This window comes from Macaca mulatta, chromosome 2 (genome assembly GCF_049350105.2).
Source record: "Macaca mulatta isolate MMU2019108-1 chromosome 2, T2T-MMU8v2.0, whole genome shotgun sequence".
In the NCBI taxonomy this organism is placed as follows: domain Eukaryota; kingdom Metazoa; phylum Chordata; class Mammalia; order Primates; family Cercopithecidae; genus Macaca; species Macaca mulatta.
The window spans coordinates 153204314-153220752 of record NC_133407.1 but is presented as its reverse complement, the minus strand read 5'-3'; the positions used below and the strand labels follow the sequence as shown (position 1 = coordinate 153220752).

The window sequence follows — 16439 nt, the reverse complement described above, 5'->3', positions numbered from 1 at the left end:
CTCCTAGAGCCTGGGAGAGACACGGAGCTCCTGAGCCCCCTACCTTGGGTCACTGCACAATGTGTGAGACACCCATCCCACCTGGAGGTCCAAGGTCACTTACCTTTGGGAGCTCCTCAGAAGGGCTGTGGTTCTGGTTCTGGATCTATTGCAAAGAGAGGAAGCAAAGACAGAAAAAAGAGATCCGGTCAGAGGCAGACTGTGCACAGGGCCTCCGATTTTTCACCCACTTGTAACCACCAGACGTGTGTGCTGGGGAGGGGCTGACCAACCCCCATGAAAGGCCAGGACGCTGAGGCTCACACACGCAGACTCACACATGCCAACACAAGCTCACATGCAGACACACACTCAGACACATGTGTAATCATATGCAGACTCCCAGCCCCAACACTTGCCTGTGTCAGCCACACACACGTTCACAGTCACACACAGACCCACATGAGACACACACTCACACAGGCACTCCCACTCACTCACACATGCCCCTCTTCTGGATGCAGGGTACCCGAAACTCAGTCAGCAGCAAGTCCTTGGTCAGAGGGGGACAAGGTTTCAGCTGCAAATGGGTAAGCTGTTCCACAGCCCTAGCCACAGAAAGCCCACACTCCTGAGCGCCCCGCCAGCTCAGTCACGTGGCCTGACTATTCCCAAGGGGCGCAGGGACACACCAGAGCCAGAGTGAGGGGCCTCGGAGAAGATCCTTAGGGGATGTGGTATTCACCAACCAGTTCGGGGGCGAGAATTACTGTGCCCAGGAAATCTGCTGAGCTTTGCTGAGCCAAGCAGTCCCAGACATGACTAACCCGGAAGACTTTTTTTTTTTTTTTTGGTTCTGTTGTTTTTTCAGTAGAAGCTCAGTTTGGGAAATAGGCAATTGGGGGCAGATCACCTCCTCCTACCAGCAAAGCTCCTTGCCCTGAGGCTGGAAGGCTCTCTAGGATTCCTGGAATCTAAGTGTACAAAGTCAGGAAATGATTTCTTCTCAACTGAGATATTTTCAATGAATTGTTGAACTGGGATTAGCAGAGATGGGCAGGGGGTGTCTCTGGGGGAGAGGGTGTGGGAGGGTGGGTCTGGGAGGGCAGACAGAGGAATCCAGGACCCCTGTCCTTGCTGTAGCCGCAGCCCTGCCCTGGCAGCCTCCTTCCCAGACCCAGAGGCACACTTGCCAGTGTCAGTAAATGCCAGTCCCAGCAGCCTACAGAGCTCCCTCTCCCCCAAATTAGATGACCTCATTGCTTCATTAGGGCCCCCGCATTCAACAGGCTCACACTGGCACCCACTGGGTCCGAGGCACTATGGGGTAGGAACAGTCGGTCAACAACTTATGGTGCACTTCATGTGCCAGACACTACACTGGGCACATGAAGCTCAGCAGTAGATGACAGAGCCAAGGTCCCTGAGCTCATGAAGCGTGGAACCACGGGCTAGAGGCTGGGCACATGACAGCCCACCAAGGCTTCATTCTGGGCTCTGTGAAGGCTGGGGTGGATTAGTGATGTCTGCCGTGGGTTTGGGTGGTGGAAGTAGCAACGTAAACCTTGCTATCCTAGACCATACACAAGGAAGTGGGATAAAGTGAAAGATGAAGGCAGCCTGTTTAAAGCACAAGGTGAAGAGAATCAGAGGAAGGAGAGTATAATTCTGCCTGGGGCAAAACCTTACCAATTACAAGAGGCCAGCCCATCTCAGAGAGGAGGATAAGAATGGCACTAAAGGCCAGGTGTGCTCATGCCTGCAATCCCAGCACTCTTGGAGGCTGAGGCAGAAGCATCATAAGCCCAAGAGTTCAAGACCAGCCTGGACAACACAGGGAGACCTGTCTCTACAAAAAAAAAATTTAAAAATTAGCTGGGTATGGTGGCACATGCCTGTAGTCCCACCTACTTGGGAGGCTGAGGTGGGAGGACTGCTTGAGCCCAGAAGTTTGAGGCTGCAGCGAGCAGTGATCATACCACTGCAGTCCAGATGGGGTGACAGAGTGAGACCCTGTCTCCTGAAAAAAAAAAAAAAAAAAGACTAGCACTAAAGTCCATCTATCTAGCCTGCTGGCACCCATGCACCTTCTGGGGACAGCCTAAACCTGTTCCAGCAGGAGACCCGCATAGGCCTACATTGGAGCAGGGGGCGGCACTACACTGGTGAGCAGCTAGGGCATCCATGGAGAATGAAGCAGGCATAGAGAGACACAGAGCCAGGAAATGGAGAGAAAGAAACTGAGTCCCGATGACATCTTTCAGCACCTGGATTCAGCCCCAGGCTGAAGTATGGCCCTGGGCTTTTTTTTTTTTTTTTTTTTTTTGAGACGGAGTCTCGCTCTGTCGCCCAGGCTGGAGTGCAGTGGCCAGATCTCAGCTCACTGCAAGCTCCGCCTCCCGGGTTCCCGCCATTCTCCTGGCTCAGCCTCCCGAGTAGCTGGGACCACAGGCGCCGCCACCTCGCCCGGCTAATTTTTTGTGTTTTTAGTAGAGACGGGGTTTCGCCGTGTTAGCCAGGATGGTCTCGATCTCCTGACCTTGTGATCCGCCCGTCTCGGCCTCCCAAAGTGCTGGGATTACAGGCTTGAGCCACCGCGCCCGGCCGGCCCTGGGCTTTTAAGTTAAGAGTCAGTAAATGCTCTTTTTTATTTTTAATGTCAGTTTGGGCTGGGTGTGATGACTCATGCCTGGGAGACAGAGAAAGAGTCGTCTCAAAATAAATAAATTAAATAAAACTAAAGTCTGTTTGAACTGATTTCTGCCATTTGCAATATAAAAATCCAGACCTATACCCTGCCTTGAACTTGCTATGTAATTTTATGCATGTCTCTGACATACTCCTCCCATCATAAAAAAGAGGAAGGATGCGGATGACAGAACACCTGAGGTTCCCGCAGCCCTGGAACTCTAGTTATCACAGGCAAGGGTTAGGCCTGACCCTTCCCCCCCAGCCCCACCCCTGGCCCCAGGCACACAGCCAGAGAGGTCATCAGCCCTTCTCAAAGTTAAACACAAAGCAGAATTGCCTGGAGGGCTCTTGAAAACCCAGATTGCAGAGCCCCACACCCAAGGTCTAAATGAGCAGGTCTGGGGTGGGGCCTGAGGTTCTGCATTCTGCAGGCTCCCACGTGATGCCCATACTGCTGGGCCAGGGACAGCATTTTGAGGACTCAGACTCACTACGTGTTCTACTTTCCCAGTTTGCTGAGGACAGGTGCTCAGTGCAAAAATAAAGCCCCAGCCAGCAGAAGACCACGACCTCTCTGTCCTCAAAGCAGACCGCGATTACGGAGAACGCCCGCATGGCTGCAGGGATGAGCCAGCCTTTAAACAACAGAAGCAGCAGGTCCCAGCTCCTGTGGTCCCACTGCTGCCCCTTCCAGCCAGCCGTGTTCCCTGGAATGTATCTAAATAATAGGGGAGGCTGTCAGAGGCTAAGGAGCCTCCTTGGGCTCTAGCAGGCTCCAGGCTGGTCTTCCAGGCGCCCAGAGCATCCCCGACGGCTCCCCTACTCCCAGGCAGCATGCCAGCCCTAAATCCCGCTGTGGGCCTTGTCCGGACACAGTGACCCAGGCCGCCCTGCTGTCAGCAGCCTGGCTAGCCCTGGGCTCTCCCCTGATTTACATCCGACTTGGCTGCCTTGAAAAGCCTCCTGTGGCTTTTGGAGCGAGGACACTGTTCAGTAGTAAAAGGCTTCCCCAACAGCATCCTTTCCAAGGTGGCGCTGGCCCAGCGTGAATGCCGGCAGGCTCCCAGCTGTGTGACCTTGGGCAAATTATCTGCCCTCAGCAGGGCCTCGGGTCTTCATGTGCAAAATGGGAATAATGGTGTCTTTGGTGAGGATTAAGGAGAGGATGTTCACGAAGCACAGGGTCTGGCTTTTAATGCACAGGAGGCACACAACAGCGCTGTTTATCTCCTTGATTCAGAGTGGTCCCCAGACCAGCACCATCCACAGTGCCTGAGAGTTGGTTAGAAATTCAGGGCCCCAGGCCCCACTTAGGCCTGCTGTCTCACTGTTGTCACCCAGGCTGGAGTGCGGTGGCACGATCTCAGCTCAGTGAAACGTCTGTCTACCAGGCTCATCCTCCCGAGTAGCTGGGACTACAGGTGTGTGCCACCACACTCGGCAAATTTTTGCCTTTTTTGTAGAGATGGGGTTTTGCCATGTTGCCCAGGCTGGTCTCGAACTCCTGAACTCAAGCAATCCACCCGCCTCAGTCTCCCAAAATACTGGGATTACAGGCGTAAGCCACCACACCTGGACGAGCTTTTGCTTTTCTTTTTTTAAAAGTCTGTTCTAATCGATATTCTTCTACCAGTGGTAGAAGAAGAATCCACATTATTGTTCCCTGAGGCAACGTTCTTCACTAAAAGCCTGTTGCTACAGCTCTGCTCAGAGTAACTCTGGAACTCCTGTCCCCAAATCGGGACACCTCCTTTCAGAGGCAGGGCTGGGACATCTTGAAAAGCCGCCAAGAGGATGACTGCATCCTTAAAGGAGTCCCTTAAAGGAGCACCCCATGTGGTGACAAGCGCTTCCACAATGGATAGAATGGTTTTTACTCTCTTTATTCAGAAGGTATTTCCCTTAAACACAAAACCTATCTGGGCCACCCCTTACAGGACCAGAGAGGAGAAAGGACTCACTTAGATCACATAGCAAGCCAGAGGACAGGGGCATTCTAAGTCTGGTGTTGCAGTGCCTGGTGTTGCAGTGCCTGGTGTAGGGCCTTTGATTTTAAAAGGGCATTAGCCATGCATGTGTAATTTTTTGTTTGACATCCATAGCCCTGCCAGACAGACAGCTCCATAAGGGTACAGTTTGGTCTGTCTTGTTCACCAGCCACATCCCCAGGGCCTAGGACAGGACCTGGAACAACTAAATATTTGTTGGATGGATGGATTGATGGATAGTGATGGTTGAATATAATTTCCAAGCGTGGAGCCACCCAGATGTTCAAACCATATGTTCCCATTTCAGAGTAGAAGGAATCAGGCTATCTTGATTTGTATGTTGAGCAACCACTGTGTGCCACACCCCTAGACTGGATGCTGGAGCATCCATCCCTCCCACTGATGTGTCCCCAGTCAGGTGCATAGGTATAAGGTAAGACCATAAAGGTCTGAGCTCAGGTCAGAGGAAAGGACCACAGGGCTCAGAGCAGGGGAAGCTTAAGTCCACTTTAACTCACGTCATCTTTTTTGAGTGCTTACTATGTGCCAGGTACTGTTAAGAGGCTCAAGGAATGCCTCCTAGAGCAGGCAGCTCCAAGCTCGCCCCTTAAGAGTGGGAATAAGGAGTGATGGGAGGAAGGGCCTTGTGAGCTGAGAGGCCAGCATGGGCGGGGCTGAGAGAGCTGGACGCTTGGTCTAGCTAGGAGCAGAAACCAGCCAGACTACAAACAAGGAAAGAAGTTGTGGTAGGTGAGCGTGAACACTGGCCAAGAGCCAGATCGTGAAGGGCCTCCAACGCCAGGCTAAGGAGGTTGGACTTGATTTCACAAAGCACTAGGGAGCCACCACTGAAGGCTTTTGAGCAACAGAGTGACATGCAGAGAGCTGGTCCCCGGATGGTACAGAGAGGTATCCAGGAGGCACAGAGGTATCCAGGAGGCACAGAGGCTAGTGAGGAGACTGTTGTCTTGGGCTGGTGTGATGTCCACCTGCAGAGGAGCCACCAGGTGTCATCTCCGAAGGAATGAATGTCCTTGAAATCATGACCTGAGTCTTCCCTCTTGGTGCTGACTAGCCTTGGGGCAAGACAGCAGGTCCCTTAAGACCTCCCCCTTCCGGCACCCTTCACCCAGTAAGCATGACTCTGCTGAAATCGCTGGCCAACCACACTCCTCCACCTCCAACCAAGCAACTGGCAGCCTTGGGTTAAGGACTTTCCACTGGAACATGGCAGTGAGTCACTTGGCATTTATGTGCAAAGAAAAGTCCTGGAAAGGAAGGGCCTCTCAGGGCCTCCCAGCATGAGGAGAGACCATGCAGAGGAGTGGTCCTGAGCCTCTGGGTCGGGAAGGACCCAACATGAGCAGAACCCCAAGGGCTTAGCCCTCTGCCTTCTAGCCCGGGCCTGCTCAGATACCTACTGAGGGAGGAAGCCTTCCATTGCCAGCCCAACCCTTCTCCTGGCGACCACCAGCCATCTCCCTACCTTCCACTTTCTATTCCATGCAGTGGCCAGAGCTGCTCACCATGCTCCTTCCTGAGCTTTCTAGGAACTCCATCCTGGGTTCTGGGGGTGTCTCCTGAGCAGCCAAACCATAAGGAGTCTTTGCAATTGATACAGCTTTGCCCTCCCACCCGCTTTCCCGTGACTTGTGACAAATCCAGGATCCGAGAGTCATGAACAAATATCATCGAAGGTTTGAGGCAGTGGCATTAACCCTTTCCTTAAATCCCTCCCTGTCAAGGGGGGTTTCACATAAGTAATGTATGATGGATGCAGCTGGGAGGGGGGAGCACAGGGAGCCACATCTGTGAACAATGGTTCTTTTTTTTTTTTTTTTTTGAGACGGAGTCTCACTCTATCACCCAGGATGGAGGGCAGTAGTGAGATCTTGGCTCACTGCAACCTCCGCCTCCCAAGTTCAAGTGATTCTCCTGCCTCAGCCTCCCAAGCAGCTGGGATTACAAGCGCCCCACCACTGTACCTGACTAATTCTTGTATTTTTAGTAGAGATGGGGTTTCACCATGTTGGCCAGGTTGGTCTTGAACTCCTGACCTCGTGATCCGCCTGCCTCAGCCTCCCAAAATGCTGGGATTACAGGTGTGAGCCAGTGTGCCTGGCCAACAATGGCTCTTTTGATGGCTTTATCTTCCTGGGTTGATAAGTGCCTCCCTGGGACCTCAGTGTCCTCATCCATAAAGTGGGTGGGCAGAGAAGGTTAACTGGATGATCACACAACCCCAAAGTCCCCACACTCCACACCCTGGGGCTGCTCTCCCTCAGACCTGAGGCGGCATTCCCAGACTGGATCCTTGGCCTGCCTTGGCATAAATTATCTTAGATTGTTCATTAACCTCCTCCTGATACAGATCTCCCCTCCCTCCTTGAGCACAGGGGCTGTTTATTCCTCCCTGCCCTCTTGGCCCTGGCCCTGTGCCTAGCACACAGTAGGCACTCATGAAAGTTTGCTGTGCAGCCAGCGGGACGAGGATGGGCTGAGGCATCAGGTGGACTCTGGGTCCAGCGCTCCTTCCACCCTCTCCTAGCTGAGTGTGGGCTGGGGCCATCCACTTTTCTGATGAACTCATCTCTGAGACAGGAAGGGGGATAAAGCACCATGGATGCTCAATAAATATGGGTTCCTTCCCTTCTCAGAATGCTGAATCGGCTCAGCTGGCACCTCAGCACCCTCTGGGGCAAGTCCTGCATGGGGGTATTTCATTTACTGAGCTGGCAGCACTGGAGGTGATCAGACAGGACACCCGAAGTCAGTGGCTCCCAAATGCAGGCTGGCTGTTTGGAATGGCCTGGCAGATCCGTGTGTTCTGACATGCAGTCCACATGGCCTGCTATTGGAATAGACCAAGTGGCAGAACCAAGAACAGTACCATGCCATTTTTGTTAAAAACAAAACAAAACTGGCCAGGCGCGGTAGCTCACGCCTGTAATCCCAGCACTTTGGGAAGCCGAGGCGTGCAGATCACGGTGTCAGGAGATCGAGACCATCCTGGCTAACACGGTGAAACCCTGTCTCTATTAAAAATACAAAAACAATTAGCCGGGCGTGGTGGCGGATGCCTGTAAGTCCCAGCTACTCGGGAGGCCGAGGCAGGAGAATGGCGCGAACCCGGGAGGCGGAGCTTGCAGTGAGCCGAGATCGCACCACCACACTCCAGCCTGGGTGACAGAGCAAGACTCCGTCTTAGAAAAAAAAAAAAAAAAAAACTACAGCTAGCTTCTAAACAGATCCCAAATAATGCCTGGATCAAATAGGAAACCAAAACTCAACTGAAAACTGATCCAGTAAGTAACAAAAAGGAGTCTATGTCCACATGGACACCTGGATATAGTTTAAGCTGTATGCAGAGGGAAATGTATAACCTTATATTAAGAAAGAGATATGATATACTGTCCAGCATTTTGGAAGGCTGAGGCAGGCGGATCACTTGAGGTCGGGAGTTAGAGACCAGCCTGGCCAACATGGTGAAACCCTGCCTCTACTAAAAATACAAAAATTAGCCAGGCATAGTGGCACGTGCCAGTAGTCCCAGCTACTCAGGAGGCTGAGGCAGAAGAATCGCTTGAACCTGGGAGGCGGAGGTTGCAGTCAGCCGAGGTCAAGCCACTGCACTCCAGCCTGGGTGACAGAGCAAGACTCCATCTCAAAAAAAAAAAAAGAAAGAGATATGATAGACAGGCAGGTGGACAGACTGAAGATCAGATTGTACTTTTTTTAAATGATCTGAAAGGATCACTTTTTAGTTTATGCAGTTTTGTATTGCTTGAGGTATATTACTTTTATAATTAAAAGTGAATGATTTACCAGTTTTTCAAAAAGTTAACACATATCTACCACCTTATAACCCAGCAGCTCTAGTCCTAGAGAAAGCAAAATACATGTCCATAAAAAGACTCGTACAGAAATATGCATATAGAAGCTTTATTAGTAATAGCCGCTCCCCAACTGGAAACAGTGTCCATCAACAGCATGGATAAACGCATTGTGGGACATCCATACAACGGGAGATGACTCAGCAATAAAAAAACAAAAATCAACTCCTGATATACTCAATAGCACAGATGGATCCCAGCAACGTCAAGCAGAAAAAAACGGACACAAGAGTACACACTAAATAAGTCCATTTATATAAGGATTTAGACTGGCAAAACTAATTTATGGTGACAGAAATCAGAAAGTGGGCCTGGTATGGTGGTCCATGCTTGTGATCCCAGCATGGGATTCTGGGAGGCCCGCAAGGGTGGATCGTTTAAGCCTAGAAGTTTGACACCAGCCTGGCAACACAGCAAAACCCTCTCTCTACAAGAAACATAAAAGAAACTAGCCAGGTGTGGTGGCGTGCACCTGTAGTCCCAACTACTCGGGAAGTGAGGTGGGAGGATCATCTGAGCCTGGGGAGGTCGAGGCTGCAGTAGAGATCATGCCACTGCACTCTAGCTTGGGAAACAGAATAAGACTCTGTCTCAAAAAGAAAAAGAAAACGAAAAAGGAGAAAGTGGCTGTCTTGTGAGGTGAGGAGCACAAGACAACTTTCTGAGGTGCTGGAAATGTTCTATATCTTGATTTGGGTGGTGGTTACACAGGTGTATACATTTGTCAAAACTCATCAAACCGTAACAGAATCTTTGCATATTACTGCATGTAAATCATAACTCAATTTAAAAATATTTTTAAAAAATCATCTGAGGTGGGAGGATCACTTGAGCCCAGGAGTTCAAGACCAGCCCAGGCAACATGGTGAAACCTCATATGTACAAAAAATACAAAAATTAGCCTGGAGTGGTGGGGCATGCCTGTAGTCCTAGCTACTTGGGAGGCTGAGGTGGGAGGATCACGTAAGCCCAGGAGATCGAGGCTGCAGTGAACCTGATGGCACCACTGTACTCCAGCCTGGGCAACAAAGTGAGACCCTGTCAAAAAAACAAACAAACAAACAAACACACACACAAGAAAAACTTTAAAAATACAGATTCCCAGGCTCCACCCTCCTGCAAGTTCTGATTCAGTATGTCCAGGCTGGGCCTGGGAGTCTGGCTGAATATGTGTGTGTTTGTTTTTAAGTATCCCAGGCAATTGTGATACCTGACCACAGTTAGGGCAGTCCACCTGCCTCCCCTATCATTCCCTGCCCACTCTTTTGTTTTAGGTGGTTTATTATTTGTGTGTTGGTTTTTCCAAGAGAAAGTTGGTTGGCCATACCACGCTGGAGCTTTAGAAACAGAACAGCAATTCCTCACTCTCTCTGCTTTCCCTCTCGTAACCCCTAACTCCCACCCTTGGCATCAGCCTCTGCCCAGGTTTACAAATGAAGGCTCTGACCAGGTAAGACAAGAAAGGAAACTCTGCAGACCCGTTCAGGACTGGCATAACTCACCTAGAGACACTAGGGCTGTGTGCTCCGGGAGGTCAAAGTTAATGGCCTGTGTACCAGTTAAATAGCATGTCCAGGCCTTCACCCCCATGTTTACAGAAGGAGTTCAGGGTAAGACTCATTGGTATAGAAAATGCTTAGTGGCTCAGTGACTCTCGGTCTCCTGGACCCCAGCTCCGTTCCTTACTCACCATCAGGGGTCTCCTGGGCTCCAGGCTTGACTGGCTTCTCCCCGACTATCCCTAAACCCAGTGTGATTCCTGCTGCCCTCGGGAGAAAGCCCAAGCCCACTTACACAACATTCAAGGCCCTCCAGCTCGGCACGGTGGCTCACACCTATAATCAACACTTTGGGAGGCTGAGGCGAGAAGATTGCCTGAGCCCAGGAGTTTGAGACCAGCCTGGGCAACATAGTAAGACCCTGTCTCTATTTTTATATGTGAAAAAATCAAACACCCCCCTACCATCTGGCTCCTATTCCTCTCTCCAGCTAGGACCCAGGGAACCTGTTCTACAAACATGCTTGGCTATTTCACGCCACTGTGCCCTTGTAGCTGCTCTGCCCCCTGTTGAGAATGCCAGCCCATCCTGTTTCTCCACCCACAGATAATGGCAACTCCGATACTGTGTCCTCTAGGAAGCAAAAGTGCCTCCTGCCTACTACCCCACCCTCACTGGCACACTCAGCAGCTCCTTGGGTCTTCTTCACTGTACCCCATGGATGGTAATGGCCATTGCAGCTACCACATGCTTCTACCTCTGGGACAGAAGCTCCTAGAAAGCCAACACTCTACCCTGAACCCAGTGCTGGCCCAGAGCTGACCTTAACCAAGGTCTATTAACCAACTAAATGAAGCACATTAAAAAAGCGCTCTCATTCTCACTGGAAGGCTTACTTAGGCATTTCCCGATCCACAGCTCCTGCCCAGAACCCATAAATTCAAACGAACACTCTGGCCAAGTTGGCAAGCACAGGAAAGTAAGATGCAGCCCCAAAGAATCTGACTCTTGCTCATGACCTCCTGCAGAAGTGGGGGATCAGCATGTACCTGCCAGGGTGGCCCTGGGATTCCAGGCCAACCCCAATTCCAGGCAGATCCCCTCTGGCTGCAGCTGAGCTGCATTCTGGGGAGCCCTTATAATTTACTTCTCAGCTCTTTTCTATATACGGGAATGTGTTCAATGACTCACAAGTGTCTTATCATTCAGGACCTTTGGAAAGACTTTCAGAGAAGTACAGCTCCCAAATCCTTTGACAAACTGACAGGCGGACAAGTTCAGGTTAGAAAGCACAGTCCCCAGAGCCTGGATTGCCTTGTGGAGGGCTGACCCCTGCAGCAGGATGGGTAGCAGGGCTCGGGGGAAGGCACAAAGAAGGAAGAATGAGTAACTAGGGACAGAGGCAAGGTGCAAATGGGTCCCATAGGCTCACTCTCCTGCCCTGAGGACTGGGGCACCTTTGTTCCTCATTTTCCCCAGGCCCTGGTTCAATTTCAACTCCCCAGGATATCAGCGACCAAAGCCCCATGGGGCCAAAACTCACAGCTGAGCTAGGGAAAGCATTTTGAAACTTAATTTTGTCCAATCAAGGCAAAGTCCCTTAGGTGCCTCTCAGTTTGTCCATCTGTAAAATGGGTACTGCTCACCAGGCCTCCAGACTCTGAAAAGCAGATGTGGCCCAATCACCACAGGTTGAGGTGACGGGAATGAGGTAGGAAAGGATGACTGCAGCTGAGCCATGGGTTAGTACAAGGGTATCCCCGAAGGACAAAGCCTCCAGAATGCACCTTGGCCCTTGCCATACACCACAGTGACCCGGGACCTCATGACACCCTCTAATCAGCAGCTCTACAGCCGAGCCCGGCTTTACAGCTTACCACAAGCTTATTCAACCTCATCTCCCTCAATCCCCTCAAGGACGTAGTGAGGCCAGCACTGGCGTCCTTGCTGCCCAGGCAGCCAAGCCGAGGCTCAAAGAAACGAAGGGAATCAACCAAGGTCACTCGCCCATTAAAACAAAGCACAGGACTTCAATCAATTCCCTGGGGACAAGCTCCTACCTCTGGTCCCTGGTTTACTCTATAACCAGTCTGCCCCACCCATTTTACAGGTAAGGAAACTGAGGCTGAAAAAGGGTTGCCCAAGGTCAACTGGGGGCTGAGCCAGGCCTAACACCTCCCACCATTCCACCAGTCCCACCCTGCTGGGGGTTCTTAGCCGTGCTAGGCCCCCTTCAGATCCTCTCCAACACCATCTTGATGAAATTCCTCCCCCACCCCACCTCCTCATGCCCACCCCACACTCCCTGGGTGACTCCCTGGTCGAGATGGAGGCAGGTGGTTGCTAAGCACTCACCCGCTCTCTCTCTCATAAAAATAAACTCCTTCTGGTTAGGAGACTCTGGACAAGATCCCCTCCCTTCTAGCCAACAAAAAATTAAAAAGAAATTTTAAAAAGATCTCCTCAGTGACATTTACTTGAACGTCAGCTGTGCCAAAGCGGGGGCCAATTTATTGAAGTCCAAATGGAGCCATGCGCCAGTAAACCTCAGCCCGAAGACCCTCCATTCAAGTGTCTGGGCAATTACTGAGCTGATTTATTTCCCCAGGCAGGGAACAGGGGCCCAGGCTGCCTCCCAAGCTTTTGGGGCTGGTCCTGGGGATGCCGGGATCTGGCAGAGGCCCGACAGTGACCAAAATAGCCAGGCCGGTGGCCCTGCCCGGCACACACCTCCCTGCCTGGGAGAGCTGCCCACAGGTCTCCTCTCCAGTCCAGGCTGAAGTCCAGGCTGAAGCTTTGAGGCTGTAGGAGGAGGTCCCTGGAATTCTCTCTGTGCGGCTTCCCTAGTGGGAGGGGGACGAGAATCTCCTACTCAAAAGAGGAACCCACAGAAGGAAGAGAAATAGTCTGGAGGAGGAAGTGTCCTGCTGGCCCTGCCGGCTGTCCACTACCCCTTGGCTGCCCCTCCGGGCCTTGGTCCCACCACTTGGACTGCTGGACGCCGTCGCTGCCACCTGCACACCACCTATGGAGTGCATGCACCTATGGAGCCATGCTGCTCTATCACCTCTCCCCACTCAGCGCCGGCCCGGGAAAACCAGCTCTGGCCATTTGACCCTCTAGGCACCGGGGACGCCCTCTTGGGTACAGCCGAGGACACATAAGTGCCTACAACCAGGGACCTGGAGACACAACCACACTCAGGGACACGCACGTGTACCCGGCCAGGGCCTGGAAGACGCAGGCCCCCCCAAACACATTCATGCAGACACAAACGGGGACACACAAGAGCACACATCCAAAGACAGCACACTCAGGTATCTCTCACACACACACAGGCACACACACACAGCCCAGCACACAGAGAATAGCAGACATGCCCCGGAACACACATGTGCACGCTGCTGGGGACACGGTGAAACAGCCACCCTCAGAAACATAGACACGGGGATACGGAGGCACATGTAGGCATTCTGACCGAGAAAGACACACAGACATACCACACACACACACACACACACACACACACACACACCCCCCACACACACACACCCCTGCCGCCCGCACCAGGAGCCGGAGCCCTTTCGCCTGGGAAACAATAACAGCCCCGCCAGCGGGACTGAGCAGGCGACCCTCGGTCCCTTCCGTGGTGGTGAAAGGGGCGCCGGATGGGCGCACGCGGAGGGGAGGAGGCCGGGACTGCGGAGACGCGGGGATGGGGAGGGGCTGCAGACGGCGGGCAGCGCCGGCTGCGCGCCCGGCTCCCCGTCCCTCGGGTACCTGGGGTGGCTGCGGCGCCGTCCGCGCTCTGCTCGGCTGCGCCCGGTTGCGCCGGCCAGGGGCTGCCTGCCCGCTCGCTCTCTGACCCGAGGGGTGAACGCTCCGCACTCCCTCTTGGCGCAGCTCGGCCTCTGGGCTTGCGGTCCTCGGGGCTCGGCGTTGGCGGCGGCGCGAAGGAAGCGGTAATTTATAAGCGGCTTCTTCCTGACCTCGCGTGTCTGTTGTCTGAGCAGGCAGCTCTCAGCATCACCCATCCTGCTGGGTGGAAAAATACCAGCTCGGCCGGGCCGGGGGCGGGGCCGGGGCGGGGCCTGGGCGTCTAGCCCCGCCCCAAGTGCGGACACACGCGCTCACACACACACATGCACACACACACGCATACACGCACGCGCGCATGGGCTCGGACACACAAAGAACCCGGGCTCGCCGAGCGCGCGCGCACACCCTCGGGCTGCGCGGCGAACGTTCGTTGCCAGGTGCGGCAGTCCGCCCTGGGCGCCTCCTGCCTGCGAAAGAAGAGCAGGACAGACCCGACCCGACCCACCTAGTCCCCTCCTTCACAGCAGCCTCCAAACTCCACCGCTCGCCTCTCCTCCAGGCTCCTAGGATGAGGCCCAGGGCTCCTGGAGCAGCCAGGTGCAGACCAGACCGGGCTTGCACTCCACTCCGTTCCCCTGGGCGATCGTCCACGTTCTGGGAGACTCGGTTTACCCCTCCCAATAGTCGGCACGGTCACCGAGCTCTCACCAGGGGCGGGAGGGTGGCCTGAGCTTGTGGTGTGAAGCCAGGTACAGAGCTCCAGAATCCTGGCCTTGCCATGGCTGTGTGACCCTGGGCAAGTGACTCACAATTTCTGTGCCTCAGTGTCCTCATCTATAAAATGGAAAGGAAAAATAGTAGCGCTTGTCTCCTCTGGCTGTTACGAAGATCCAAGGTTAACAGCATAGAGACCTCGGAACACACCCGGCATCTAGGAAGTGCCAAGCCAGTGTCAGCTAATGTGACTATTTTTAAATGGAGATGGGGAGTGTGCCATTATTCTTGTCCTTATTTGAATGAACGGGCCCTCAGGGACCATTTTTCACAGCCCTGCCCTGGCAACATGAGAGGGAAACGCTGTGAGAACCCCCAACCCCAGCTTTCCCCTGTTCCCCCTCTCTCCCTCTGCACCTGGGAGGCAGGGAGGAGAGAGCCGATCCTTCCACCATTTACACTGAGAATAAAAGAAGAAATGCCGGCCAGGCGTGGTGGCTCACGCCTCTAATCCCAGCACTTTGGGAGGCCGAGGGGGCAGATCACCTGAGGTCAGAAGTTCGAGACCAGCCTGGCCAACATGGCGAAACCCCGTCTCTACTAAAAGTACAAAAATTAGCCGGGTGTGGTGCCGGGCCCCTATAATCCCAGCTACTCAGGAGGCTGAGGCAGGAGAATCTCTTGAACCCGGGAGGCGGAGGTTGCAGTGAGCCGAGATCACACCACTGCACTCCAACCTGGGCGACAAGAGTGAGTCTCAAAAAAAAAAAAAAGAAGAAGAAGAAATACCACACAGGTCTGACCAAGAGCCATCCCACTCGGGCCAAGATCCCCGCCTGGAAGGGCTCTGCAGCTGCTCTCCCTGTACAGCCCCAGGATGCTAAGGAGCATCCTGAAGTGACACTGTCTCTCCCTGGAGGCCCCTGCCGTCGGACTCCAACCTGACCTTCCGGTGGGTGCTCCTCATACTGGCTCCAGCCAAGCCAGACAAGGACCACTGGGCATATGCCCTTCCTTGTCTTCCTCTGGTGCCCTCCTCACCCTTCTCTGCTGGCCCCAGGTGGCCCCTTCCTCCAGGAAGCACCTGGGGACCAGCAGTGCCTCTAGGGTCCCAGTGGCCCACGTGACATCTGCTTCTGGCCACCTGAGCACTCTCCTTTGAGTTCAGGATCACCGTACCCTTTTATAGGTGAGAAAACAAAAGCTGAGGAAGAGAAGTGACTGGGTGTCCCATATCCCTCTGCTTCAGATATGAGGTTCCCTCATGAGCTGCAGGAACAGACATCAAGCAAAAACTCCTCAGACGCCCTGTGCATGTGTGGCCGCACAGGGCACAAAGGCTGAAGCAAAGGGGCAGGTCCTGGCGTGGGGAGGGGACTCTGGGGTTGAGGTTTGAACCAAAAGGAGGCTTTGACTAAGCCACGAGCAGTGAAGCCAGCAGGAGAGGAAGCAAGTTCTAGCAGAGGTGCCTGCCGTGCAAAGGCCTGAGAGCAAGGTTGTTGGTGGCAGGGCTGACCTGTGTGGTATTTCTTCTTCTTCTTCTTTTTTTTTTTTTTGAGACTCACTCTTGTCGCCCAGGTTGGAGTGCAGTGGTGTGATCTCAGCTCACTGTAACCTCCGCTTCCTGGGTTCAAGCGATTCTCCTGCCTCAGCCTTCCAAGTAGCTGGCATTACAGTCATGCCCCACCACGCCTGGCTACTTTTGCATTTTTAGTAGAGACGGGGTTTCTCCATGTTGGTCAGGCTGGTCTCAAACTCCCAACCTCAGGTGATCCGCCCGCCTCGGCCTTCCAAAGTGCTGAGATTACAGGCCACCACGTCTGGCTTTAACTTACTTTTCTTTGGCACCTAATTAT

At 53.2% G+C, this 16439-nt stretch overlaps 1 protein-coding gene and 1 long non-coding RNA gene across 4 annotated transcripts in view; one reads left to right on the top strand and one right to left on the bottom strand.

Moving 5' to 3' along the window:
- SLC6A6 (solute carrier family 6 member 6) overlaps window positions 1-14110 on the bottom strand; it is an 87694-nt gene extending 73584 nt beyond the window's left edge. The window contains exons 1-2 of one of the 3 annotated variants that reach the window (XM_077990329.1): window positions 13831-14110; window positions 104-145 (exon numbers count right to left, since the gene is read on the bottom strand). In XM_077990329.1, the coding sequence (XP_077846455.1) occupies window positions 104-145; window positions 13831-14084 (296 nt within the window). In that variant the 5' untranslated portion in view covers window positions 14085-14110. 3 annotated transcript variants of the gene reach the window in all.
- Window positions 804-7011, top strand: LOC144339313 (uncharacterized). Its single transcript, XR_013414219.1, has 2 exons — window positions 804-1903; window positions 6862-7011. It is a non-coding gene; the product is annotated as an uncharacterized LOC144339313 (long non-coding RNA).
- Window positions 14111-16439: the final 2329 nt, after the last annotated feature.